Raw genomic sequence first — 26,718 nt, forward strand, 5'->3', positions numbered from 1 at the left:
AACAGTGCCGACTCAGTACTGTGTCGGGTTTTAAACCCAGGCTGGAACACCTCAAGAATGTTGTGCTCATCTAAGAATGACTTCAGCTGGCAATAAACAATTTTCTCCAAAATCTTAGAGTGAAAGGGAGATTAGAGATTGGCCTAAAATTTGACAGTACAGAAGAGACTAAGCCAGGCTTTTTTATCAATGGTCTCACCACTGCTTGCTAAAAACTCACAGGTAAAGTCCCATTAGCTAAGCTGCTGTTTATGATATTGAGCACATATGGTGCCAAGGTGGGGAAAACCTCTTTAAAAAGACGAGGTGGGATTGGATCGTTAGGAGACCCAGCAGGCTTCATATGACCAACTGTATCCCTCAAAGAGGGCAGACTGACAAGCTCAAACTGGTCAAAAACAGCAGAGCATGTGACAAAGATGGAGGGGTCATAAGAAGGAGGACTAATGAGGGCCCTAATACTCGAAACCTTATCAGTAAAAAAGCTCAATAAGTTCTCACACACTTCGGTCATGTTCTCCAGGCAGACTGATTGTGGGGCGTTAAGAACAGAGGTTACGAGTTTAAACAGAACACGAGGATTGTGACAGTTAGAGGCAATAATATCAGAAAAATGCTGGGCTTTAGCAGCTCTCGCAGTTCTCTGATAAGTACGCCAGCTGTTCTTCAACATCTGGAAAGACACCTGTAACTTGTCCTTTTTCCATTTTCGCTCAGCTCTCCTGCACTCACGCCTGACAGCGCGCGTGGCGTCATTTATCCAGGGCTCGGGTCTAGGCTTGGAAAGCCTAGTTATTAACGGGGCCACAGCATCTAAAATAGTTTGACATGTTGAGTTAAAGCGAGAAGATACCTAAAATGCTAGAAAAAATATAAACTTTTATAATTACTATATGTCATTGTTTGTATGTTTTGTGTGCACATGGATCTTTTGGTATTGTTTTATATCCTCAAGATTGTCCAAATACTTGGTAGACTAATGGTCGTCGAATCAGTTACATCTGTGATATGTGCCCTTTTAAAAAGTCAACACACAAAGAGGAAATGTATTAACTGGGAGTTTAGTTTTGTCCATCTTTGGCTGCTGCAAAGAGATAATATCATATAGACAAGAGAATATGAGGCAGGAGGTTAAAGGACCTCCACACCTCCAGCACCCTTTATGTACAGTTGTTGACGTAATCAAAGATAGTTCGATTGCAGGGACTGGATTCAAAGTGTTGAAAAGGCAGCTCAAGAGGATTTCCTGCATGCCCTTTGCCCTCATTCCCTCCTTCCGTCTCTGGATTGATTCTCATAATGGTAGGTTGCCTGCGTGTTTGTTCAAAATGACACCCATTTAATGATGCTGGGAAGCAAGTTAACCTGCATGCAATAAGCAGTGAGTTGTGTGTGAGGCTAATCCTAAAAAATGGCCTATTCTAATTTGCATTAACTGATGTCCATGGCCAATTATTTCTGAGTAGAGCACATTTCCATAAACAGTATAAAATAATAATAATAATAATAATGTTTTGCACTAAACTCCAGCTAGCTACTGCCTTTCTGTATTGATTAGCAACTGATTAAAAAGGTTCAGTGTTGCTTTTGGCTATTAAACTGCCAATAACTGAAATAAACAAATCACACTTTCATGCATTGATACCACCTCTTTAATCAGGGTAAGGTCTCACGCGCGCTGTTGACACGCGCGCGAGACACAGTCAGTAAAATTAATCAGCGGTCTGTGTCCACGTGAATGAAACAGGCTACATCAGCATCCGCGCGTGCACCGTGAGCTGACAGCTCGCGCGCGCTCCCCTCTCGGTAGTGGTATAGCCCATAGGAGAGAGCGTCTGGCTCTGCACAGCCTCATTCACTTAAAACGGCGATTCCTTCAGTCCGTGTTTTCATTTGAGAGGAGGAAGGAGACGGAGAGGAGCGGTTACTCTTCGGGTTTTGTCGAGTCGCCTTCCAGTCCAGTCCGTCCAGTTCACCCAGGAGGAGACATGGAGGGAGTCAGCAGCAACAGGAGCATGTCTTACAGTAGATGGAGTTATGACAGGTAAGCGAGCTTTGTCGTCATGAGAAGAGTACGTTTAAAACGGCAGAAGTGTGTTGTGTTTTGATGCTATATGCTGATATAGGTTGAGGCTAAAGCTTGGTGGGAAGAACCCCCCCTGCGCAATTAGTTGACAGGTGCAACGGATTTGGAAACAAGGGATGCGATGTGAGTGTATTAAGTAGCTTAAGCATCACACAGGGTCTGCTGGCAGATACAGGATGTCCACTCCACTCTGTGTCTGTATGTCCATGGTGTATTCACACACCTCCCACCGTCCAAGACATCCCACAGTCCCCAAAACATCCCCATAGGAACGACTTGAGTGTTTATGTTACTAAAGGTAATTCATGCTATTTTTAGTCTGTCACTGCATTATCTATCTATCTATCTATCTATCTATCTATGATGAATCTTGATTTGCTGTATAAAATAAAAAAATCATCAGCGCAGTGTTAAGGATATCTGTGTCTACAATCTGAAGAGCCTCAAACACAGCTAGTCTCATTAGCCAGGAAGTTGGCCCGTTAGGTCTCAGCAGGGGTGTCGGTGTGATCAAGACCTCTCATTTTGGTACAATTCAAATCAGTCGTGTGGAGAATGAACACAGAGATCTCAGATGATGAAAACCCGCTTAGCCTTGGTGGACCTCAGCGTGACAGCGTAGCTGCATTTTTTAATACTAATTTGTTGAAGGATTAAAATACATGAGTAAGTGCAAGATTGTTTGTCAGAGGTGTGATTTATGACACCGTCGAATTTTATAAATAAGAATTGTAAAGAATCAAAATGTCCATGGAGTGTGATATCATCAGCATAATGTCGCACACAAGTGTGAATGAGTCAGTTTGAATAGTCATGTCTGGTCAAAATGACTCACATGTAAGTATGTTCAAATCCAAGGCCGTGTTCAGGGGCTGGCCTGGGCTGGCAAGAGCCCCCGTGAAATCTGACTGACCCAAGCACCACTCCATAAACTTAAACTATGATCTGCCCTGTCAGAGGCGGGATCTAAGTTCAAACCAACTTAAGGGGCTGTGTTGCAACATGCTGCTAGTAGCTTATCTAGCATTTCAATGTAGCATATTTCTTTTGTTGGTACGGAGTCCTAAAGAAACACAGTAAAGAAGTAAGCACAAGAGATTTAACTGTTTCCACCATATATGATACCGTAACGTCGACATGATCAGAGACAAAAATGGTGCACACGCTTCATGCAGACCCTTCATAAATCACTGCCACAGCTGGGCCACCCTTGTTAGAAAAGTGTGGACATGCCCCTGTTCAAATACACAGCATTATATTATTGTGATAGACAAAGTATACAGGGAGTTCATTTGACACACACACTGGAGTACACAGAGTCTCTGTGTATATCTCTGGGAATACTAGCCAACGCATATTAAACCATACAGTTCTTTATGTGCTTCCCTATACCTCCTTAGTCATACTCTTTTAAATGCAGAATACAAGAGCTGGTTGGAGATGCTGTTGGTGTATCATTGATCACCAGAGGCACAGTGGAGGAGGTTTTACCTTGACAACACTGTACATGAAGTGGAGACAGTATAATTGGTATTCTGACTCTGTGCTTGGACATCCCACGAGACTTCAGCCCGAGCCAGTGGTCTCTTAGCCTCCTCAGTTTTCTACCAGCACTGTGAAATAACGTTCACTGTGCGCAGCTAGTAATAGGCTGTTAGATGTGCGAGGATCCGCTCGTTAAAGGAGGAGAAGCCTGTTGTTTGCTTTTACAGCAATTTCATGAAATATATTTCTTCCTGGAAAACAATTCGGTTTAGTTATAGCGTTTCACTTACTGATACCTCACTCCCACATACAGGTTGTTTTGAGAAAAGAAGCATCCTACTGCTAATGAGCTGCTTTCTCTCATTTAATGTATTTCGAAGGTTTCTTTCTTAAACAAACAAAAAATACAACGCAGCTGTTACATGAGAAGAAAAGTCTCATTTCAGTCAGACAACAGGCTGAATTTTCCCTGAACATCACATCTGTGAGATCTGTGCAGGTGTGGCTGGTTGTTGTTTGCTGTCTCTTACTGCATCTGTGAAAATGGGAAAAAAAGGCCTCTCTACTGCATGTGTTTGCACGGTTCCCACAGGTGTTAGGGTTCAGTACACATGCTAAAACATAGACATCATGCACATTTGTATAGGCCTGTGTCCTCCTATACACCCCCAAAGCCAGATCCATGATTACTACACCCCTGTGGTCCACCCACACACTCATTTTGCCTGATTAAACCTCGTCTAAGGACTGTGTGGGTGGACACGCTGTGCTTGTCGAACCCTCCTATTAGTTTTGAAGCACCTGTTCGAGTAGGAGAAGTCTGGCATTGGCCACTTTTTTCAGACTGATTTGTCCTTGCCTTTTGCTTTCTGTTTCAACATGTTCAAAATCCCCTTTCAGTCCAATACCAACCTGTTTTGTTTTATGTGGCATTGTCTTTTTCCAGGATGTAGCCATTTCAGTGCCAGGGTGTTCCACCAAAACAAGATCTTTTCCAAAACTGTCCTATCGCTGCATTCTAGGCCAAAGATGATTGTGATTGTCGTTGTGAAATACAACAACTCAGCGCACTTTTTCCCCATAGTGTAGAATTATTATAGGCTCAACATGACCGTACACAAGTGCTGGCACAGCTCCATAGTAGATCTGTTGATAAAAAAAAAAGTGTGGGGAGGCTTTTATCACTCAACTTGTATCAGTCCTATTTGTTTGCGAACCTGCCTGGTCCTAAAACTAGTTGTTAAAAGTTTAATTAGTATATCAACATTGCCTACCTAGCCTATTAGCTTGTAGTTCTAAATGGCTAGCCACTAACTGAGCATACTGTCATTATCACTGCCAGCAAAGTGAGTTTATTACCCATGTTTCATGTAGTAATGTGGCCAGGTTGTGGATCTAAAAACAGCTAATAATTAAGCAAACTGTGTCACTTCAGTTGATTGTTCTCTGTTAAGAGTTACACTTTATTTTGGTTTCATTGCAAAAAGCACCATGTTGAACTTGATGAAATGTGGACTACAGTGAAAATGAAAGCGTTGACCATCATGAAATAACACTCAGATCAGTGTGCACAATCTTGCCACTTTGTTGATATATGTCTACTGGAAATCTAAACACTTGTTTTTATTGCATGCATACTCGTGCAACCTGAGCAGGCTTATATTCCAGTATTGCCATGTCTTTCAGATGTGTTTTTGCAGGCGTTTCATTCATCCTGGAGCCCGTCTGTACCAGGACCTATAGCCCTGTGCAATCACACTGGCGTGGTACCCGCTCAGTAAACACTGTATCCTAGAGATGGAGGGCCAAGGTGGGCTGACAAGATACAATTCAGAGCCTACACAGCTCAGTACAGAATCTCATGTTTTAATCAAAGACAAAGGTTAGATTGAATTTCCTTGTGTACATCGTGTTCCCTCAGTCACACAGGATAAATGGGTATAGAGGAAAAGAGGAAGCAGTTGAACTTGTATATGGTAAGTTTCTTCCTAATTTATCAACACTCAAAATTAGCAAAAGTTGAAAATACACCTCATATAAAAAGTGAAATTTAAAAACATCTCTGCTGCAGTTGATATAAGAGTTGGAACTTAATGAAGTCAAACCACGAAGGCCAATCTTTTGGGAGATTTTAGTGTTCTTACATCTGAAGGCCATTTCACCACTAGCATAAAGAAAATGAGCAGGCTCTTAATTTCCCCACTGAGTTTGTGATTTTTTTTTCTGTTAGATTTGACAGCACAGTGTCAAATGGAGAAAAAATGTAAATCACCTCAGTAGTTTTGTTTTCACACAAAAGCTCAAGGCTAGTATGCTGTCCAGTCTGGACATAGACATTGACCTATTATAGACCTTCTTATATCTGTGTCATTCTGCTGTGGTCCTCCATACATACAAAGATAGCACTGTTCAGACTCCAAACCATGCCATAACAGTCCATAAAGTGGATCAGTCTGAAGTCAGCTGGTCGGCTGTTTTAGTAAAGACGAGAAAAACTGAGCTTTTATAAAACAGTGACTTGAGAGACTGTCGATGGCTGTGTAGCAGTAAAGCAAAGAGAAACATAATCCGTCGCCTCTTATGCTGAAATGTCGATCGAACAGCTTAGGTGTTATTAGCTGAATTTCCTCGTCCTAAACATAGATCAGTCAGATCAGATTTGGTTTGTGCTGTAATGTTTGCGCCAACTGCAAGACCCAAAGATTTAACAATCATCTTCCTGTTGCAGTGTTTCAGTGTCAGTGAAGATGTTTTCACACGCTTACAGTGTTTCCAGATTTTCCCGGCCCGGTGTGGAAGTCTAAGGAGGCTTTGCGTTGTTTGCTCAGTGGATATATTGTCGAGCCTGCATTATTGTCTGTGAATGTCAGCTGTGTTCAGTTGGAATCTGTGAAGACGGCAGAAGAGACTTAAAGTATATCCTAACAATGAAACATTAAGCTATTGATTTAAACAGGCGGCACAGAGTCTCAATTATGGTTTCTAGTTGCTTTTTGTGTCGTGATACTGAATTACCACTGCGTGTGAATTAGGTTTCAGATCACATCAGAGGGGTTGATCTGTGTTGAGCTCACGTCTGTTCAGCTTTTGATGCAGGTGTGGATCGGCTACGGCAGGAGCTGTTGACACTCGGTAGAGAAAGTGTCTGTTTTTGCACTCTATACTGTCTTACAGAAGCTGTGAAGTAAGTTGTCAGCAGTTTGAAGTAAAAGCAGTCTCATGCACATTGTTATTGACACAATAGTATAGTGCATATTGAGATGGAAAACAGTTGCAAGTACCAGTTTTGTGAGAGATCCTCCCCCCGAGTGGGTTTCTAACACTGGTTGTTGTCTGCAAGTCATACACACTAAGTGCTGTGGGCTTCTGAAGTGGGACTCCATTGTGTCAGTGGCCATTGTGGGTGGCTATTAAAATGAGTCAGAGCCATGCACATTAGTGGGAGACTGCAGACAACCAAACAAAAGGTCTGAGATTGATTCATCAGTGTTCATACGAAAATAAAGTTATTGCAAAACAAACATTTTGCTGGTCAAAAAAAAAAAAGAGAAACGAGTGATTAAAGGGAAGAGAGGGCAGAACGAAAGCCAGCAAAAAGTTTTATACCAAACGGACCAAGTGTCACCCTGTTCCTCCACAGAAGTCACATTAACACAATGTTCTGTGCTGTTCTCCACCTCTCCAGCAGGTGTCCTCTGTCTTTCCCTCTTTTCCTCATCTACACACCTGTTCCCTGTTATAATCAGCCCATCAGTGTCCTGACCTTCCCCACCCACCTGCTCACCTGTCTTCACTTCACTAATCAGTCTCACCCCTTATATACCAGGCTTTTTCTATTGTTTGTTAATTGCCAGGGAAACAAAGGGAGGAAAGTGTCATCAGTCATATGAGATTAGGTCACGTGGGTCTCAACTACACATAATACACTGTATGTCTCTAAGGCAAGACATACTGTGACATTATTTTACTGCCTAATCTTTTGCTCCACACTTCAATTTGTGACAGTGCCAACGCCAAAAAACACTACAGAAGAAGAATTTTAACTGGTACCAGGATTAATCAAGCCTGGCTGTTAGCCTCGTCTGGAGCAGGCTTGCTGCACAGAATAAATCTCCATGGTAACATACGTGCCACCGCTTCCGTGAACCCGAGTCAACTAAATTCAGCCGGGATAGGTGGAGGTTTTGTGAAATAGCCGGGCAGTCAGGCAGTCAAGACGCAAATCAGCAAAGCTTTAATGTTAAATTTCAATTCATTAAAAGGGTTTGACTACAGCAAAGACCTAAACAAGGACGTTACAGGCCCCTTTTAAAAGAGAACAAATATAACTGTGTTGGAATTCGGGACATTTACACAAGCTGACCAAACCAAGACTCAACACACAGGGGAGGAAAACATATAAATGACTAAAACCTAACACAAAAAGGAGCCCTGACCCCCCCATGCTGTCAGAGCATTTGGTACGGTCCTCCTCCATAAAGTCAGGCTCCACCCTCTTTCCCATCTTTTGGGAAACCAGGAAGGAAACACAGCAGCCAGGTAACTCAAAGGAGAAGAGAAATTAATTAATACAACTCAATTCAACCAATAAACAATAACAGAGCGATGTAAATTTAATCCATGTAGTTAATGCAAAATGAGTGTACTATCAAAAGTGCTATTATTCATCCAAACAGTGTTTTATGTCATGTTAAGTGACTGCTCATGAAATAACTTGTGATAATGATGTGAGTAGGTGGACTTGTGACAAGCTGTGAGGCCGGGGCCATCACAACAGTCATATGTTGCTTTGGAGAATAATCACGTCAACTTGGGAGTCATTGACAATCTGCCTGTTCTGTCATATAGATATGAGGAAGTACTGGCTAAGATTAAGATTTCAAATCTCATGAGCTTTCATTCTGTGTCAATCCTGGCAGTACGTCTCTTTGCTGATCCTGCTCAGTAAATTGAAGTATGACCTAAGGCAGGGGTCTCCCAACCCTGCTCCTGGAGAGCTACCTTCCTGCATGCGTTAGGTTTCTCCGTACTCTAACACACCTGATTCGAATGATCGTCTCAGGGGATTATAAATCCCTTGAGACGATACAGTTGGTTGATAACGAGCAGATCATTCAAATCAGGTGTGTTAGAGTACGGAGAGACCTAAAACATGCAGGAAGGTAGCTCTCCAGGAGCACAGTTGGAGACCCCTGATCTAAGGAAAAATCTGCCTTGTCTTAACAACCCAGTGGCAGCAGTGACAGGTTAACCACATAGAATTAGTCAGCCTTCTTACTGATTGGGGCATCATTATTAAAATAAGTCTGTTTCACATCTTAAAGTGAACTCTACCAAATCAAATCATTCTGCTGTATGTTTCATATTTAAAGCACCTTTTTAGATTCCTTCCTTTTCAATACAACATTAGCATTATTAGCACCATTAGCACCATTGCTCTGCCTGTGCTAGTGTAAGTATGTACGTTTTCGACTGCAGAGTAAACCATCTTTAGCATGATTAGGAGAGGCCGTCCTGTAAGAACCGCCTTGATACAGAGCTTTATGAATGCTACAGTTCAGTGCAGGACAGCAGCTGACGTGCTAGCTGTGTGGAGAAAGTGTCAGAGAGCCACAAAGCTTCTCAGTGATGGCTTTTCTGTGATTCAGCCTCCTGGTATGACACATAGATATCCAAAAGCGTCATCAGTTACAATTCACTGCACACCCCAAAAAAAATGCAGCCTTTTATTTAACAGCTTGTGACACCTATTTACTTACCTGTATTACAGTTCAGACACGCTCGTGGAATATTTCACATTTGCAACTTCTAAGAGAAACACTGCCCGCCATGTCCAATTCATCAGAGCTCCTAACTCTCCAGCTGAACAAACCCCCTGCTGCACTGCTGTTATTATGCACTTCATAGCTTAGTCACTGTCCACCTGTTTCTGTAGAAACCTCAGATAGAAAAAGCAGGAGCAGCAAACAAAGCCTGTAGTCTTCTGTCTACACTGCTACACCTCTCGTTTTTGCCTGCAGAGCTAAGTTAGTGCCTGGGGTGATTTGTAGCTGTGGCAGTAACTCTTGCAAAATGTGAAACATGTTGTGCTGTTAAAGCTGGAGATGCGGCTTGAAATAGTTAAAATGCATGAAAAGATTTGGGTCTCATGAAGCGTCCACAAAAATCCAATTAAAAATAATCATAACTATGAAAACCTTGTTTAAAAAAGATCATTTTGTTCTTTAGACAATTTGTTAGGATTGTGTGGGCGTGGCCGATCACATTTTGATTGACATCTCCCCGGCTCTGCAACACAACAATGATGCATGTTAAATTCAGCTTTCTGCAGCCCTATACATCATGTTTGACCGTCTGAGTCAAAGGAGGAAGCCCAACTGAAAATATTTCGTGTTTTAAACATCCTTTGCTATCCACATCATATTTAGCAGTTAGCATTCAAGGTTAGCCGAGATGCCTCCATTTGTTCTCAAAGACTTGAATGTAGTTTTTAAATGATAGATCCATAGTATTAGCTAGTACTTTATTATAACTCCTCCTGCTCAACACCTTCCGCCGAAAAAAAAGATTGTGAAAGCCCAAACTAAACTCAGGCAGCAGCGGTGTCGCTCAACACAGACGGCCATAGATCATTGGCCCAAGGAGGACGCTAACGCTATTTGTTAATGGTATTATTGCGTAACCACGCCCCATTCAAACCCAATATCTGTAAAGTTTACATCAACTTTAATGTCAATATTTCAGTTAAGGATTGAAACTACTTCTTAACAATTTTTTAGTTGCTAATCAATATGTACATAAACTATAAATAACATGGTTAGAAGGCTAATGTGGTTTTAGGTTTCCAGGGTCTTTACATTTATTGATTTAAAGATCTCTAACAACCAAACCAGTTCAACATCTTCTACCTCTGTTTGTCCTCCATAAGGGTAAGCTAAACGCAACATCCAAATATCACATGTTTTATGGTTACATACACCTAAAGCTGTCACAAACATTTATTTAATCACAGATGTTTTAATAGTACTGCATCTTTCTCTTTTAGAATATAAACAATGAAGATAATGGCTGGTACTGCAGCTGAATGCAGATTAAACCAGGCTGATTAAAGTAATTCAAGGTGACAAAATAAAAGCAAGGCAGGCAAAGAAACACAGACAGAATACATGATGAGAATAAGGATTTACTTCTAATGACAGATAAAAGTAGTTATAGTAATCTTGTCATATCATAGCTTGTCAACTTATGTTCCAATATCATAGCTTATAGCCTCATAGCTTATTCTTCTAAGATGTTACACTAGTTTTATTGATGAACACCAGTTCGCAACAAAACCAGACAATATGGTGAATAGCGTGGATAAATGGTGGAGAATTCAGTGACCAGATACTGGTATCGAAGTGCGGAGCAAAAAGGCATGAGGGCTCAAGGACCCACTGAGGAGAAGCTGGAAGATTTTTCAGGTGGAGAGGGAGTTAGTGAGGGTGCCGTGACAGGAAGACAGCCAGCCTGTCAGTCCGATCCTCCCTCTGCGGCTGAAGAGGAAAACTATCGCACCGTCTGCTGCTGTAGCGATGAAGCTGTGATCTGTGGAGGCAGAGGTGCTGGATGTTAGACAGAGGTGAGCTGGGCGGATTTGCGGTGTCTTTCTAGAGTGGATGCTAATTGCAATGCTTGCAAATTTGGCTGAGTACACATTGTACACACACAGTTCTGTCTTTTTTTGAGTCTTCTAGATGTGCGCTGGCCATCAACAGCAAAGGTGGTAATGCAAACATTTAAATGCAAAAACTGTGATACCAGTACATAACAGTATGTTTTCCTTGACATGATTCATTATTATACTTCAAGTTTTATGGCAGTTACGCTTAAAAGGTGCCTAGGTTTTCTCTTTGGTAAAGGAGCAGTTTCCTCTGACAGGGGAACAGGCCTGAAGGCTTTAATGCTTTTCAAAGAATCCCTCCCCCCCGCAGAAATAAATGGCAGATATAACTAATGTAAATGTGACAGTTGAGCATAGATATTCTACTGTATTATGTATTTATTACTTATGTGTTAAATCTACCTAAATTTGATTTTGATTTAGATGGATGTCTTTATAACACAATAAATCCAATAGGATGCTCTGCTAATTTTCCAACTCGTCTTATAGGATACATCATGACACAATGCAGTGCGGTCCAATGCGATACGATGAAATACTATTTGATATGATATGTTATGACACAATATATGATATGATACAATACCATGCAATACTATGGGATCTGATCCGATCCCATGCAATACTATGTGATACGATATGATACCATACACTTTATTGTTCCAGCATATTTGTCTTGATCTCGAATCCTGCTCCACAGTAGTAGTCCTAATAACTAAAAGTACTAGTTATACTAATCTGGTAGGATGGCAATAATTAAAGGTCTGGGTCTTATTATTATGGAGTGCAGAATAAAGCAGATAGTGTGTGTGTGTGGGTGGGTGTTTGCGTGTGTGTACCAAAAAATTAAGTTGTAAAAGCCTCATTATGAATTCAAAATCATTGCATGCACGATTGCATCTTTGTCTCATAATCCTCTCAGTAAAGTCACAACATTGATTTATCAATCTTAATAATCTGGAGGGAGTGTCTACGTCAGAGAAAGGAGTACTTACCTCCACAGAGGGCTTTTTTTTCAGTGCTGTTTGACCTTGCAGAGTCCTGCGCTCCCTGAGAGCCATTCTAGTTTGAATAATTCTTTTTTTTCTCATTCTGCCTGTTGCTTTAGTGTATGAACAAGAAGCATTTTAGATGTAGATGAGAAGGACAATCAGCTCCACAGTCCTGGATAGAGCCTCTTAAATGTCCTGCAGTGGCACTTACTGATTATTTGTGTTCTGCTGAGAGAGAGATTATCTTTCAAGTCTGAGGGAATTGCTGGACAGGCAGTGTTGAGCTGTGGAGGTGTTTGTGTGGGACAATTTTCCCAGGCTTCATGAATGTCTCAGTAAAGAAATGGATGATAGTGCCTTATATAAACTACGTTTCCCAGACTGTTAGGCAGCCATTACTTACAAACAGCCTTGAATTTTCAATGGACTTTTCTTTAAGCTCAAGGTTTTGAAGGCCTCATGCTTATGTCACCCAAAATGCTTTTGGATTATTTTTCATGAAGACAAAAGCTTTCTCTGAAATTCATGAAATATGTTGAATACGTGCAAACTAATCCTCTAATAATTAAGTTTTCATATTCAAATCTTCACTGTCTGAATATAATCAAAGTTCTTTTTATGAAGTACCACCAAATGCTTTGACTAAAGGTATTTAATTTTGGTAGCTCTGCATTTCTAACCAAAGAAAATCCTGCATTTTTCAACTGGTAAAGGCATTTTTTTCATGAAAGGCACAGCATGGCCTCAGTTCATGAATCACAGTCACATATACGAGTGGAATGATGACAGCGTTTGTGGCCTCCTTTACTTTGATGCCTTTGCTGTCTTATTGGAACTGGAGAGGTTGTTGGTTCTCCTTCACATCAAAGTGGATTTATGTTGAATTACCCTTTGAGCAGCAGGTGTGCATTTGGATCAAGAGTGTGGAACAGCATGACAGCCCAGCTGTGCCCTTGGCTCGTATAGGAGGCTACTTCAAGAAAAAACACATTCAGAAGTGATGGTAAATATTGCAGAATGGTGCCTCTTTATATGAGTGGTACCTTGAGTATATAAGGACCTTTGGCCTTTTCCTGGCAATCGGATGTGTGATAAGAGAGGCAAATAAATGTCCATCACCTGCCATTATTTCCTCACTGTATTTCTTTTTATTTCATATTGTACATTTTCCTTTATAAGAAAAAACTGTACAGTATGGACAGCAGCCTTCTGCAGTCTGTGTTTTGGCCACATTAGAGGTTGACTAACTCGATTTATCACTTGGCCGATTAATCAGGCCCGATAGGACTTATTAAAAACTATCCTAATCGGTAGATTTGGGCTCCGATAGCTGATGGCTGTGCAGCCTCAGGCAGGGGATGCATATCACGTGAATCACCTTTTGCATGGAGTTTCCATACACGACTTACAGGTAAGGTGTACCTGGGATAATTTACACTTAAATGAAAGTTAACTTTATAACATAGCTTTATCTACAAATTATGATCATAATAACGTTGTTGGTTATAGTATTGCATAATTAATGCATTAAACTATCGTTAGCTTTAACTGCTTTTCAGCCAAACTCATGTTGCTGTCTCTGTTTAGCTAGCAAGCTCGCTATAATTTGGCTAGCAGTAAGTGCAAGCCCAGCACAACTAATGGGATCATATCTGATCATTTGAGGGGCACTTTTGCGTGGCGTTCTCTCCTCTAAATAATCCAACCATGTAACATCACATATCCATTCATGAAATGAAATCACACTTTTCATGATCCTCCTCACTCCGGTAATCTGCACAAACACTAAAGTAATTCTTGCCTGACATACGTCACAGAAGAGCGCACACCATGTAAACAAATCCAACATATTTCCAACGATATAATCCAGCAGATCACACTTCAGGATTCTCTCTCTTACAGTACTTATTATCAAAGTCCAAGTGGCAAAAAACTGAGTTTATTAAAAAAGGTTGCTGTAGGAGTAAAGCACGTCTCGACATCAACACAAACTGTTGTAAACAACAACAACAATGTGTCAGTCAAGTTAAAAAAAGAAAAGTTGTGAGTTGTGTCCTCTGAATTATGCAGTGTTTTTTTTTTTTTTCTCCTCAATCTATGCCAGAAAGCTTCTGTGATGATAATAACCATTAAGTTGTATCTTCAGTAAAACTTTATCAGAATTCTATTTTAAGCAACAATTTTAACAAAAGCATCATTGCAATTTAAAAATTATTAATAAAGTGAAACTCAAATAATTCATGCAGATTTTCATAGTTATTTAATATATAAAAGTAAATGTGATAGAGAGATAGAGATTGTTCATTTACACCTGTGTACATTTTTTTCCGCCGGGGAGGGAGATATCGGCCGATTAATTGGCTATCGGCTTTAAAAATCGTAACAGCGATCCCGACTGACCTTTGCACAGCTTAACTGTTAACCTATATTAATAATATATAATATTAATAAAGGACTCATTGATATACTTATTTTAAGAGTTAACAGTTATTTTAAAAATTGCCCGTGGCCTATTTTGTGTATTTTTAAGATTTGTTTTTTTGCAACTTTTTTCCTTTTTCCTTTTTTTTTAACACGTGTTATAAAACACCTTGTTTCTGTGTAATAAGAAATAGAAATGGCTGTAAGTCACATTGATTTCAATAGTTCTGTGTGAAACATTTAGAATGTTGACAAGTTAGGAGTATTGTTTCCTTAGAACGTATTTTTAAACTTATTTTGTATTTAATTTATATAAAGTTTATATGAAGCTAACAGTTTAATAGATATGCCTTCCATTGATTTCAGTACTAATAGACATTCATTAAATCCAAATTCCATCTGCAAAGTTGTTTTTCCCCCCACATGTCTCTGATGAAAACATGAAAACAAGCCAGATTTTTTTTTCTGTGATGTGCAGAAATATGTTCGCATAAATCTTCTTAAAAAATCAGTACTCAAAAATATTTGATGCCATGTCTGAAGCATGAATAATTAAAAGCATTATAACATTATCTTTTATGGGGGAAATAAATCCACATGTTAAAGTACAGCAAATAAATACAAATAAAAACCATGATACAAGTATTTGTTTTATTACATTGACATTTTATTGTTTGATAGTAATACCTCCTTGTTTCTAAAAACAAATGGAATGACTGAGCAGGTCAATTTACAATTTATTTTTCTTTAGTGCCCACATTAGATAAAGAACGACATCCACCCAAATCTTAGACCCTCGATGAGAACAAGGAAAAACCCTGAGGAAGAAACCTTGGGAGGGCACAGTCAAAGAGAGACTGGTGATGGATGTTTTTCTGTTTACACCACTACTGTGCACTACTGTGCTGGTGATGGTAAATATTGCAGAATGCTGCCTCTTTATATGAGTGGTACCTTGAGTAAATAAGGACCTTTGGTGCCTCTTTAAGTCTCCATCGCCCAGGGGCCTGTTTACAGGAACAACAAACCTCAGTTAATGCTGCTTATTTGCAGACTAAGTGCGTCAGTCATGACACATGGCATTTCCCTTGACTTGATGTGGACTGTTTACACTCAGAATTTCTGGGTAATGTAATGTTCTTCTGTCATTACCCCTTCATGTTTACCAGATACACTCTGCAATGGATCAGCGTCACAGGCATATCTGTAAAGGTGAGAATCATACATTTATGCAGGTAGTGAAATACACATGTAAACGTAGTCATTTGGGTGTCTGATACACATATACATGCATAAATAGAAACATGCACTCACATATCTATCCAGGGGAAGACATGATACTTGCATATTTGCAAAGAAAGCATTATGTTTGATTAATTGTTTTATTAAAACTCCTGTGAGGAGTTTTTTGCTGGTTATGAAACAGACTGAAATGTATTCCTATTACTCTATATGAACGACATGATTAATTATTTCTATATAGTATGAATGTGTGTGTGAATGGGTGAATGTGATATGTAGTGTAAAAGCAGCTTTGAGTGGTCGCAAAGACTAGAAGAGCACTATATAAGAACAGTCCATTTAACAGGAGAGAGTTTTGACACTGCTCAGTCTCTGCTGACACTTGGCATGGAAAAAGGTGATGAGATTATCAGGTTTATAATAAGACCTCTCCTCTCCCTCAGGACCTGCTGCTTTCCTTGTTGTTTCCACGCTTTGATTTGTTTGATCTGTTCCTCTTGTTTCCTGTCATTTTCTCTTTTTAATGTTTTTTATTTTTTATTTGATTCTTAACATATTTTGTGAACACTGTTATTCAGTTCTTTTCTGCATTTATCTCCATCCTCTCCTCCTCGGCTCTGTACTGCTGCTGGATGATGTGGGATATGCCTTTGCTGCTGGTTGCTATGGTGAAACATGGCGTAAACTGAGAGGTGGCATTAAGTTTTTGAGAAATAAGCTTGTGTGTGTGTTTGTGGGTATATACATTTGAATCTCTCTGTCTTTATCACATGGGAGAGAGTGAACATCACAATGTTGTTTTGCTGTGTCTGACATAGGTGCTGATTTTACTCTGCTTCTCTTCATTAAATACGTGAGTTATGGACGGATATTGATATATTTTTATGTACTCATTATAAGTGATGAGGTGGAAGAAGCAATCAAAAGATGTAAATAACAGTTTTACTTGTGCTTACTGTAGAGACACAGAGATTAGATTTGAATTGTGAGCATTGGGCATAATTTACATTAAATATATTCAATATTAAATGTATTAATAATACATTATGCAATAAATAATCAAATGAATAAAGACATGAAATATTCATAAAAAAAAAAAAACAACCTATATATTATGAATAGCTAAATTATCCTGCGTCTTTTCACAATTCCTATTTTTCACAATACATTTTTCCCCCAAAAGATTATAATATTTTATTATAACACTATTAATAATTAAGCTTTTTTTGTAAATTAAGAAAAACAACAGACAGATATGTGATTGGCTGTCCATCGAGTGAGACCTAAAGCACAGCCAATCACATAACTACATTACACGTCTCTCTTGATTAATTTGAATGTCTCATTTATTTGTTTGAAATTAAACACTTTGTCTTAATACATGATGAGATTACATCTTAACATGTCACAGACTTATATTCACCACAGGAAACTGGCTTCAAAAGAATTTTGTTAAAGCCCCCCTCCAGTGAGAATCAAGTGTTTAACCTTGTAAACATCTCCATGTGGTGTTCTTCATGTGCTACAAGACATATCAGGGACAACATAAGCAGTCATCTCCATGGCTGGGCCTGTCTGCTTTTAAACTGCAGTGTACCAAGGACAGGCTGAACAACATGTTTTCAGATTGGCAGGTTTGAGACGTCACAAACCTAAGGAGCCAATCCCGATCATGGACGGGGTGACGCTATGCATATCATTATGTGCAACCTATGGCAAACATTTTGGCGATGCCCGAGCCAGCTGTAACCGTCATCGTAATTTTTGCAAACTCACTACTAACGTTAACGTTACTACAACTAATACTACATTTCAAGCTAGCAGCACATTACTGACTGATAAGGTAGCTGCGCTGTTGCGTTATTCATCACAGGAAATTGGCTTCAGAACAATTTTGTTAATGTACACAGTCATACCCTTATTTCATACTCATATTGATTTCTTCTGAGTTTATACATGTTTGTCAGCAATAACAAAACCTGTTGATGTAACTTAGCTCTGTGATACATTACTTGAGTACATATTGATTTGTATGCACAGTTTGTCGTCACGGTTCATTGTGTTTTAACAAGATGTCTTCTGTTGTGTTCTCCTGCTAATGAGGATCAATGTGAGGCTGAAACATGGCCTCTCTCTCTCTCTCTCTCTTACATCCCTTGTTGCTCCTTCCCTTCCTATCTTTAAGCCAAACAGTCTCAATAATCAAAAAGGTGTAAATTAAAAGCAGAACCAAACACATTTGAACATGCACACAAACAGTATGTTTCACAGAGCCAGGGTGCAGAGTGTCTCCATTCTGTCGCTGTCGCTTTTCTTCCAGCAGTTTGTCGTCTGTTGACTCTAATTCCTGAACATTTAATGAGTTTCTCGCTGTATGAATTGATAATCAAAGTCCAAGAATACAGAACGCACTGATCTGCAATGACTCAGTGAATGAAAGATTTTGGTCGCAGTTGCTGGCATGACGAGGAGGGAAAAAACAAAGAGACTCTCAACACTCTCTATATATTTCAGTCTATCCAATCTGTGTATTATGAGCACGGTGGCTAGTATGCATGGTGATAGAGGGCTTGTTAGTATGACTTAAATCCCCCCAGAGAGCAGATTTGTGATGAACATTCACTCACTTTCATTTTCTTTCATCTTCTAAATTCCGGTATAGATCTATTATCTTAAAGCTGTCTTTCTAAGTATGAGTGAAACCATGACAGTGCATGAATCAGCCTTAAAAAGCTCATACACGTTGGTGCTGATAGCTGTGGTAGATTTTGTGCAGTAACTGATTTCCCCCTCCTCACAGAAACACGGAAGCAGTTATTGTGGGCTTGTGATGCCAGCAATGCAACGCTTGTGCGATTGTACAGCACCTCCATGTGTCCATGAGTGATCACTACACCAGTCTGTCACTGTTCGACGAGTCCCCCTATTGGTATAAAGCAAAAATAGACCCCATCACTCGCTGCAGCAACACAGTGCTGTTACAGTACACCGCAGGCCCATTCAAATGTAAGGTAATCACAGCTATGGCAACAGGGAAGGGTGAAATACGCTTGTGTTTGTCCATATATGTCTTCTCCTGAAGCACATATGTTGTTTAAATAGCTTCCAGTGAGCTTTTAAATGATAATTAGCCTCCGCTGTTGCCATGGTCACGGGAGCGAACCGGCAAGAGGAGCGTGTGTCAGAGGAGGCCGCGTGACCGCTGCTCCCGCCTCCTCCTCCTCGCAAAGATGCTGAGTTAGGATGCAAGGGTTGCACACACCACGCACCACGGAGCGCCTTCAGTCTCTCAGCTTATATCCAATGAATTAAAAACAGTCATTAGCGCTGCGCTCTCATGCAGGAAATGATGGGCGTCAGAAAGACGCAGTCAGCTTAATTTTTCAAGGAAAGGTGTTTCACTTGAAGAGGCCTTTTTAGAGAGCAAGTTGATTGACTGCTGATGTGATGTGTAACCATTTCATCGACAGTTATTTGCTCCTCTGATTCATAGTTTGTCATCACTTTGAGGTTTCCTAACTAGCGAGTATGACCGTGATTGCGTGGCTCTACACAAACTATTTTTATAGCTGTTGATAAAACATGAGGAAGGCCGATAAGTTTGAGAAAAAGCAGCTCAGAAACAGTGAGTCACATGCGTACGGCCCTCTAAAGATAGACACGGGACTCACACACTGTACAGCACCTGACAAGACGGCTCCCTCATTTACCATCACTCCCTCTCTGCTGTCTTTCTGTCAGAAGAGTGTGAGGTACAATGTGTGTGCGTCACACTGTGTGGGATGGAGTTCTTGTCCCCTGCTCGAACCAAGCGCAGGTCATTGACCTCTGAAATTATTCTTTAGATTCTGTCATCTTTCATTGTCTGACAATGCCCACGTCATGTGATGGAAAAGTATTGTGAAAGAGGAATGTGACAGTTTAGCAGTATTATGAATATACTCGTATTTACCATGAGCTGTTTTTTTCCCCTTTTATCTGAAGGATGCTATAAACCTGTGCTATCTTCAAATAAAGACCCAAAAATAGACAGCTGCCTGGGGATATATAAAATGATGGATACGTAAACATGAAATATTCTTGACTGCAGAAGAGCTGTTAGTGTTGTTGAAAGACATTCCGCCTAAATGCTCGATGATTCCCTAAAAAAGCTTGATGTAATGCTGCGACATTAATCCTGCGCAAAGTTATCAACAATATACAAACAAAGACTAAAAAGTCACAGAAACTCGAGCCAATGAATAGAAGGTAGAATAACTTTCACAACTCTTAACTAGCTCACAGTAAGCTCACATTCTCTTCATTTTACCAGACTTAACAACATCAAACACGCCGAAATTACACTCGCGGCCAAAGCTGACGCTAACAGAGTGTAACATAAACATCAGTGCAAAACTAACTTACATATTCATGGACACACACACGATAAAAAGAGTCCGTCGGCGATCACTGATGTCTCCATAGTAGTTGCAGTAAACAAGTCCGGGCATGTCTCCCTCTCTGCTGTGTTTCAGGGTGGTGCTGCAGTGGAGTGATCAGACAAGCGACCTTTGTTACAATGCCTCTTCCATCAATCATGAAGAAGGGTGCAAGATGTCTGTGGTGTGTCCACTACAATAAGAGGAGGCATGATATCAATTCCACTACAAGGGGGACTTGATGTTCTGATTATATGGAAAAAACATGTGCCTAATATGTCGGTGTCGAAATTGGCAATCGGCAAAGAAGGTTGGAAAATATCGCCATATCGGCAAAAAATCCAATATCAGGCATCCCTATTAGAAACAGTATAGGTTTGATGTTGAAAAGATGAACTCCCTGATATTGGTGTAGCAAAAGCGTAGGGTACTATAACATTACAAAAGTTTAAACTTTAAAAGGAAAAAAAAGATGCTTTACATCATGAGTGTAAGGCACAATTTGGTGGCCTAAAAATGTAAACACATCTGCTGTGGGAGATGACTCATCCATCCATATCGGGTTTCGGCCTCTTATTGTATGTTGCCCGTGGATACAAGTGGTTTTCAAATGGAAGCCGTGCCATAAACACTGATGTAGCAGAGCTCAGGACATTTAGCCTTTGTTCAGAGTGATTGATTCAGATCTCTGGGTGCTGCTAAAGCATGTTTATGGAAAGGTTAGCAAATATAACCTTTGCGAGGAGGTCATCATGTTTTCAGTGTAGCTGTTTGCTTGTTTTTGAACAGGATTGCAGAACAACTACTGACTCAGTTTTCATGACACTTGGTGGAAGAGTGTAGCAAAGAAGGAACACATTTAGTTGTCTGTGCTCTCTGAGTGTCCTTCTGGTAAATAATTTATTTTATAATTATTATTGGAGAATATTAATAATTTAGTGGGTTTTAGAATTTCAGACATGTTGGCTTGTTTTATGAAATGTGTGCAATTTTTGAGATCCATATAATCATACTCAAACACCTAGTATTCAAACGTCGAGTGCATCTGTTTAACATTCAGCCACTTCATAAGAGATTATTTCTCCTATTTAATTAGAATGGCAGTAAGGCGGCTCGGTGGTACAGTGGACAGCAGAAGAAGGTTCCTGGTTTGAATCCTGGTTCATACAGTGGCGGCCTTTCTGTGTGGCGTGTTGTCCCTGTGTCTGTGTGAGTCTCACCCAGGATTCCAGGCTTCCTCCCACAGTCCAGAGACGTGCTCGTGAGGTTCATTGGTGACTCAGTGCCTGTTTGGTTGCCTGTCTCTAAGTGACCCTGTGATTGACCCCCACCTTTCACCCAATGACAGCTGGAATCGGCTCAAGCCCCCCCGTGACCCTAAACAGGTTAAGTACGGATAGAATGGCAGTAATAACACATGCAGAAAGAAATGTGTGCTGTTAGCTTTTCTCATGTTGCATTGACAGGCGGCAGTAGCATACTGTACACACGGATATGGGTGTGCAATATAAATAAGGGAGCAGAGGAACTTTGGTGTATTGAAGCAGTCCATCTGGTTGCCTCACTGGGACACTGTTTCATCCAGCGTGACATTTTCTAATCCAAACCATGTTTTATGCATGGCCTCTGCCGGGCCACTGAGGATGAGGAACAGGGATTTTTGTTGATACAAGGAGTGTGTGTGTTTGTGCATCAGTCAACTACCGCCTGACTCTTCTGCATAGTTTCACACTTTGCTGGTGTTGTGGAGACATAAACACAGTCTCATGTGCTTTATGTATTAAAAATAAGCCCAATTTATCACAAGCAGGAAAGGCCACATTGCTGACTTTCGAGGTGATCGATAGAGGGCACACATTTGATTTAATCTCACACTCTCTCACTCTCTGTCTCTGAGGCTGTGAGATTTACTTTTCAGTCAGAAACACACAGTCGCTCTGTTTCTCTCTCTCAATCTCTCGCTCTTGAGATTTACACCCCCTAAAATAAAGATGCCACTGTCTACGCCCCAAAGCAGCGTTCAAAGGCCAGCTATTTGATTGCAGCCACCTAAGATCGCCCTCAAATAGATTTCTCTGAATATTTGACATTTTTGAGGTCATCTTTAAATGATCATACACAAAAAAATTTGTGGCTGGAACATCGAGACGGCCGCTGATTCATGGAAATCCTCCGTGGGCTGCTTCTGGCTGGAAGTGGGATTTTTTAATCAGTCAGTCCAAATGTGTAATTAGCTTTTCCTGTTCTGTTTAACTCGGTTAATTCAGGGCGGTTTTATTGTGAAATTATAAAGCAGCGCGGGAGCTTGGCAGCGCTGTATGAATAGTGAAATCAAATCTTATCTGATTATGACTGAGATTTGAGAACGCTTTTACAAGCAGGCTGTCGGAGGTAGTTTGAATATGCAATGTAATCACAGTTTGGAAAGGGCCTGAAAGCATTCGTAACAGCCGCTGAGGCTCCTGAGCGAGAAGAGGGAACAATAGCTTGCTCGCTAGCTTTCAGAAACATTAATCAAGTGCTTTTTTCTCGAAAATAATGCGTCGATTTCTATTACTCTAAAAAGTCTTTCAAAAGAGGGGCTTTAAAGCATCTAAGAGGTTCAAACATTTAAGCACCAGTTGAGTTTTTAAACCTTTTATTTCTGTCCAACATTAAGTTGCACTCCCTCTCAAGTGGGTGCACCATCTGATATCACAAATTAGCTCCTCTGATACTCTCTCTCTTTTCATAAATAATTAAAAGTTAAGCATTTTAAGCATTATCCTCCTTTTATTTTATCTAACACCATCTCACTGCTGACAGGATCCGCTGGCTCGCCTCCCGTCTCTCTGAAGTGCAGCACGCTCCCGTGTGTGATCTGACGTAATGCGGATCGAGTCAGTGACTCACTGCCGAGCTTTGTCCTAATTGCCTCCTTGGAAGTCTGCATTTCAAGGCCGAAAATATGTCGTAAGAGTTTTATAAGTCGGTCCCGTTCAAAGGCTTCTCTGAATGCAGCAGAAACGCAGCTTTTTCTGGCCTGGAAATTATTTATGAGTTGCAACTTACATCACAAATCCCCTGCACTGTGACTATTGTTAAAGGTGCTTTAAAGGAAGCTCTGGCCCGCTCGTGTAGTTAGGAAATGTAATCTCCAACCTGAGACATAGTTGGACTGAGAAAAACAAAGGTAAAGTAGTCCAGTGATCTTGTGGGCATCCTTGGCACATTCACACAGTGAAACAAGCCGACATGTTGCACTAACCTAGTTAGATGTTTTTCATGTTGATCATTCTTTAAAATGCAATACTACAACTTCTACTATAAACCCAGATAACATACAACTTTAACACTGCTGTCCTCTATCTTTTTCACCCTTACATTAGGCGACTTATTCGAGGGAAACGTGTGAATTTCTTTCCCTAGAATTTCAGCAGAACTTCCCAAACACCTTTTAGTTTTGATATCAGTGAGGCTATCACACATTGTTTTCCTAGTTCCTTAAATAGCAACATTTTGTCACGCTGCTTTTGCATCTCATACGGAGGCACAAGTTATCCTTTGTCTTTATTAAGACACCCCCGTTTCCTGCATGTTTCTGCTTTGTAACACCAAAATACTTAGGTTTAGGAAAACATCAGAATGTATGTTAAAACAATAACCCATTGCTGACATGACTTGACCCCTGGTCTCCTGGGTGAAAGTCCACCCCTATAGCCGACAATCTTCTTCATTACATTAGCTGACCAGCCTAACGATTGACCACCTGCAGCTCTGAGCGTCCTATTATGCCACTGAAGGGTTTACATTTGAGTTTGGAGCCCGTTGCATCTCATACAGACACCAAAGGATACCTTGTGCATCAATATAAGGGCCCAAAAGGGCGTGACAAAGCATCAGTATTTCACAACATGCAAATGAGAAAGGCCTGGAGGTTCGAGGGGCAAATGTAATTTTGAGGAGCTCACTTGAGGAGGTGCAGAAACCCTTCAATCCAAAGTCTCCAACTACACAGATCCATTCCTTTTAAAGGAGAGGCCCTTATTTGGGATGCATGGCAGCATCACTGTGAAGCGAGTCAATCAGAGGAGCAGGAATCGTGAAAGCAACAAAATGGTGAAGAATTAACCAAATGAAAGCGTGCCAGTCTTATGTAGAAAATGAGGAGAGAAGGCTTTTGGAGCTGTGGCGTCTCTGCGGTAACATGTGAGGCTCGTTGATTTGATAAAAATGTACAAATATCCGACTCATGCAAAGGTGCATGTCGCCCATCGGTTGGCACATGGCCTGTATGCCTGATCAGGCTGCTATAATATTACGGCTGTGTGCTCTGCAGCTGTGCTTCAGCCGGTCTGACTGTGACGGGCGGACACAAGCCAGAGATCCATTTTCCACGACGACCATTATTATAATTACTGATACTGCTGGCCTCATGTTACCAACAATAACATGCCTCTGGGAAAACTGCACGAAATTCTGGCCTGGAAAAATCCAATTTGTCAAAAGGGATCTTATCGTTTGCTCTTTAATGCTGTTATGTCGATCAGGCCAGAGGGGAGAGTAGAAAGAAAGCAGTCTGTTTTCTAGGTCTTGTAGGAAGGAGAATTTACTGTACTTTTGTTTTCATTTGATTATATGAAAGTCAGCCTCCCTCCTACGTCGATCCAACTCTCTCATGACCAAAGAGGAACTTCAAAGTCCCCCCCCTTCAGCATGAAATATTAAGCATGGTGCTGTGCTTACACCTGTTCCTTCTCTGGAGTGGCTTGTTCCATTTACTTCCACTTTCATCACAGCAGCTGATCCGCAGGATACACTCCATTACACACAGTCACTTACATTTATTGTCCCACCAGTCCCACTACTAACATTTGTGAACTTTTGTTCGCAACAGCCAAAGTTAATGAATCTTTGAACGGGATTATGTTGCCGCGTAACGTAACTACAGCTGTCCGATGGCGCAGGGATTCGGCACAGGCAGAGCTGATGCTTTTTGACATGGGAGCCTCATCCTCAGTTACACAAGATCTCTCCCTAATTACTGAGCCGTCCTGCTCCTTCAACTCGGTGATAATTGCACCGAGGAGGACTGATTATGCAGGTTGTTTTTCTTCAGCAACTTTAGTTATTCATTTCAATAACTGCATTATGGGAGGAATTACAAAACCCGAAAAAGAACATGGGTCTCCTGGGCCGCGACACAAAAAACTACACCATCTCTCTCATCATGTTTGATGGGAGACGATTCTTCTTGCGGTGGAATTACAATTCCCTAAATTGCAGAAGAAAAGCAGCAGAGGTGTGTAGGAGGGACATCTGACTTTATCGCCTGCTCCAGTAAAATACAAACTTTAGTCAACATGCTTTCAATAGATTAATACACTCATAAATTGACTCTTCTCAAAGAGCATGTACACACTTCCTCATTTAAATAAGTCATAAGTATAGAACCAACTCACCCCGATTAACAAGGAAGTGTCTGTTATATTCCCAACTGATCCGGTCGACTCCACAGTCCAGTTTCTTTAAACAACACTGGTGGTCTGTGACGCGGTGGGAGACACTCTGTGTGAGGGATTGATCTGTTTGGAGTTTTATGAAAGCTGATTTATTTTGCTCTTGCTGCTCCGTCAGCGCTTTCTTCCTGTTCGAGTCAAAGTGAAACACCTTTGTGACTTGGCATTTCTGAAAGGCCATACCATCGGAGAATGAGATCAATGTTTCATTATGTTTCCAGTAAAGCTGTTGCAGCAGGCTTTGGTACTGATGGATCTAGAGGAGAAGGAGATCGCTCATATGTTGTACACTTTTATATGAATGAAAATACGGTTTGGCTTTCCTGTGTACGTACTAGTTTACCTGAAGGAAGGGTTATTGAAAGTTTGGTCCTTAAATATCAGGCTCATTGTCGGTGACAGTTCACAGAGTATGTTGGCGATATTTGTGGACAAGCAAAATTGACACAATCTCAAAACCCGACTGTTATAGTCTGAAGACGATATAGCCTCTGGGAACAACAGTGAACGTGCTGGGCATGTCCGGTTTAGCCAGCGGTTAGCGATAAGGACTTCCAGCCAAGACTTCCATTTTCCGTGCGCTGCATTGTTTACAGTCCAGTTAGCGACTTGAGAAGCGATCGTGTGTTCAGATCAAAAGTGCAGGAATCTCACCCCTCGAGATATGACATTTCTTGGTTTATTAAATCCCCCAGAGGACGCCCGTTCATCTGTTTCTGGTATGAACCCGAAAAAGAAACAGATTGACTTTAATTACCGGGTCTTAACTTTGCTGAAATTTCAACATCATGATGCAGAAAAGTAGAACTGAAGCTTTGTCAGGTCTGTCGTCAAGAGGAGAAGAAAACTACTTTTAAAATGCTCGTTTGTTGAACGGAGGTCGGATCGATCATTTCTGATGCATTCGAGGAAG

The 26,718-nt window shown here is 40.7% G+C and overlaps 1 protein-coding gene across 1 annotated transcript in view; it reads left to right on the forward strand.

The window, feature by feature from the left end:
• The first annotated feature begins 1,897 nt into the window (after window positions 1-1,897).
• Window positions 1,898-26,718, forward strand: part of tub (TUB bipartite transcription factor) — a 51,272-nt gene continuing 26,451 nt past the window's right edge. The window contains exon 1 of the mRNA XM_069663419.1: window positions 1,898-2,044. Within this exon, the coding sequence (XP_069519520.1) occupies window positions 1,989-2,044 (56 nt within the window). The 5' untranslated portion in view covers window positions 1,898-1,988. The remainder of the gene's footprint in view (window positions 2,045-26,718) is intronic.

Source organism: Semicossyphus pulcher, unplaced genomic scaffold (genome assembly GCF_022749685.1).
Source record: "Semicossyphus pulcher isolate SPU_LCO1_2020_fin unplaced genomic scaffold, fSemPul1.0.p SCAF_1, whole genome shotgun sequence".
NCBI lineage: Eukaryota > Metazoa > Chordata > Actinopteri > Labriformes > Labridae > Semicossyphus > Semicossyphus pulcher.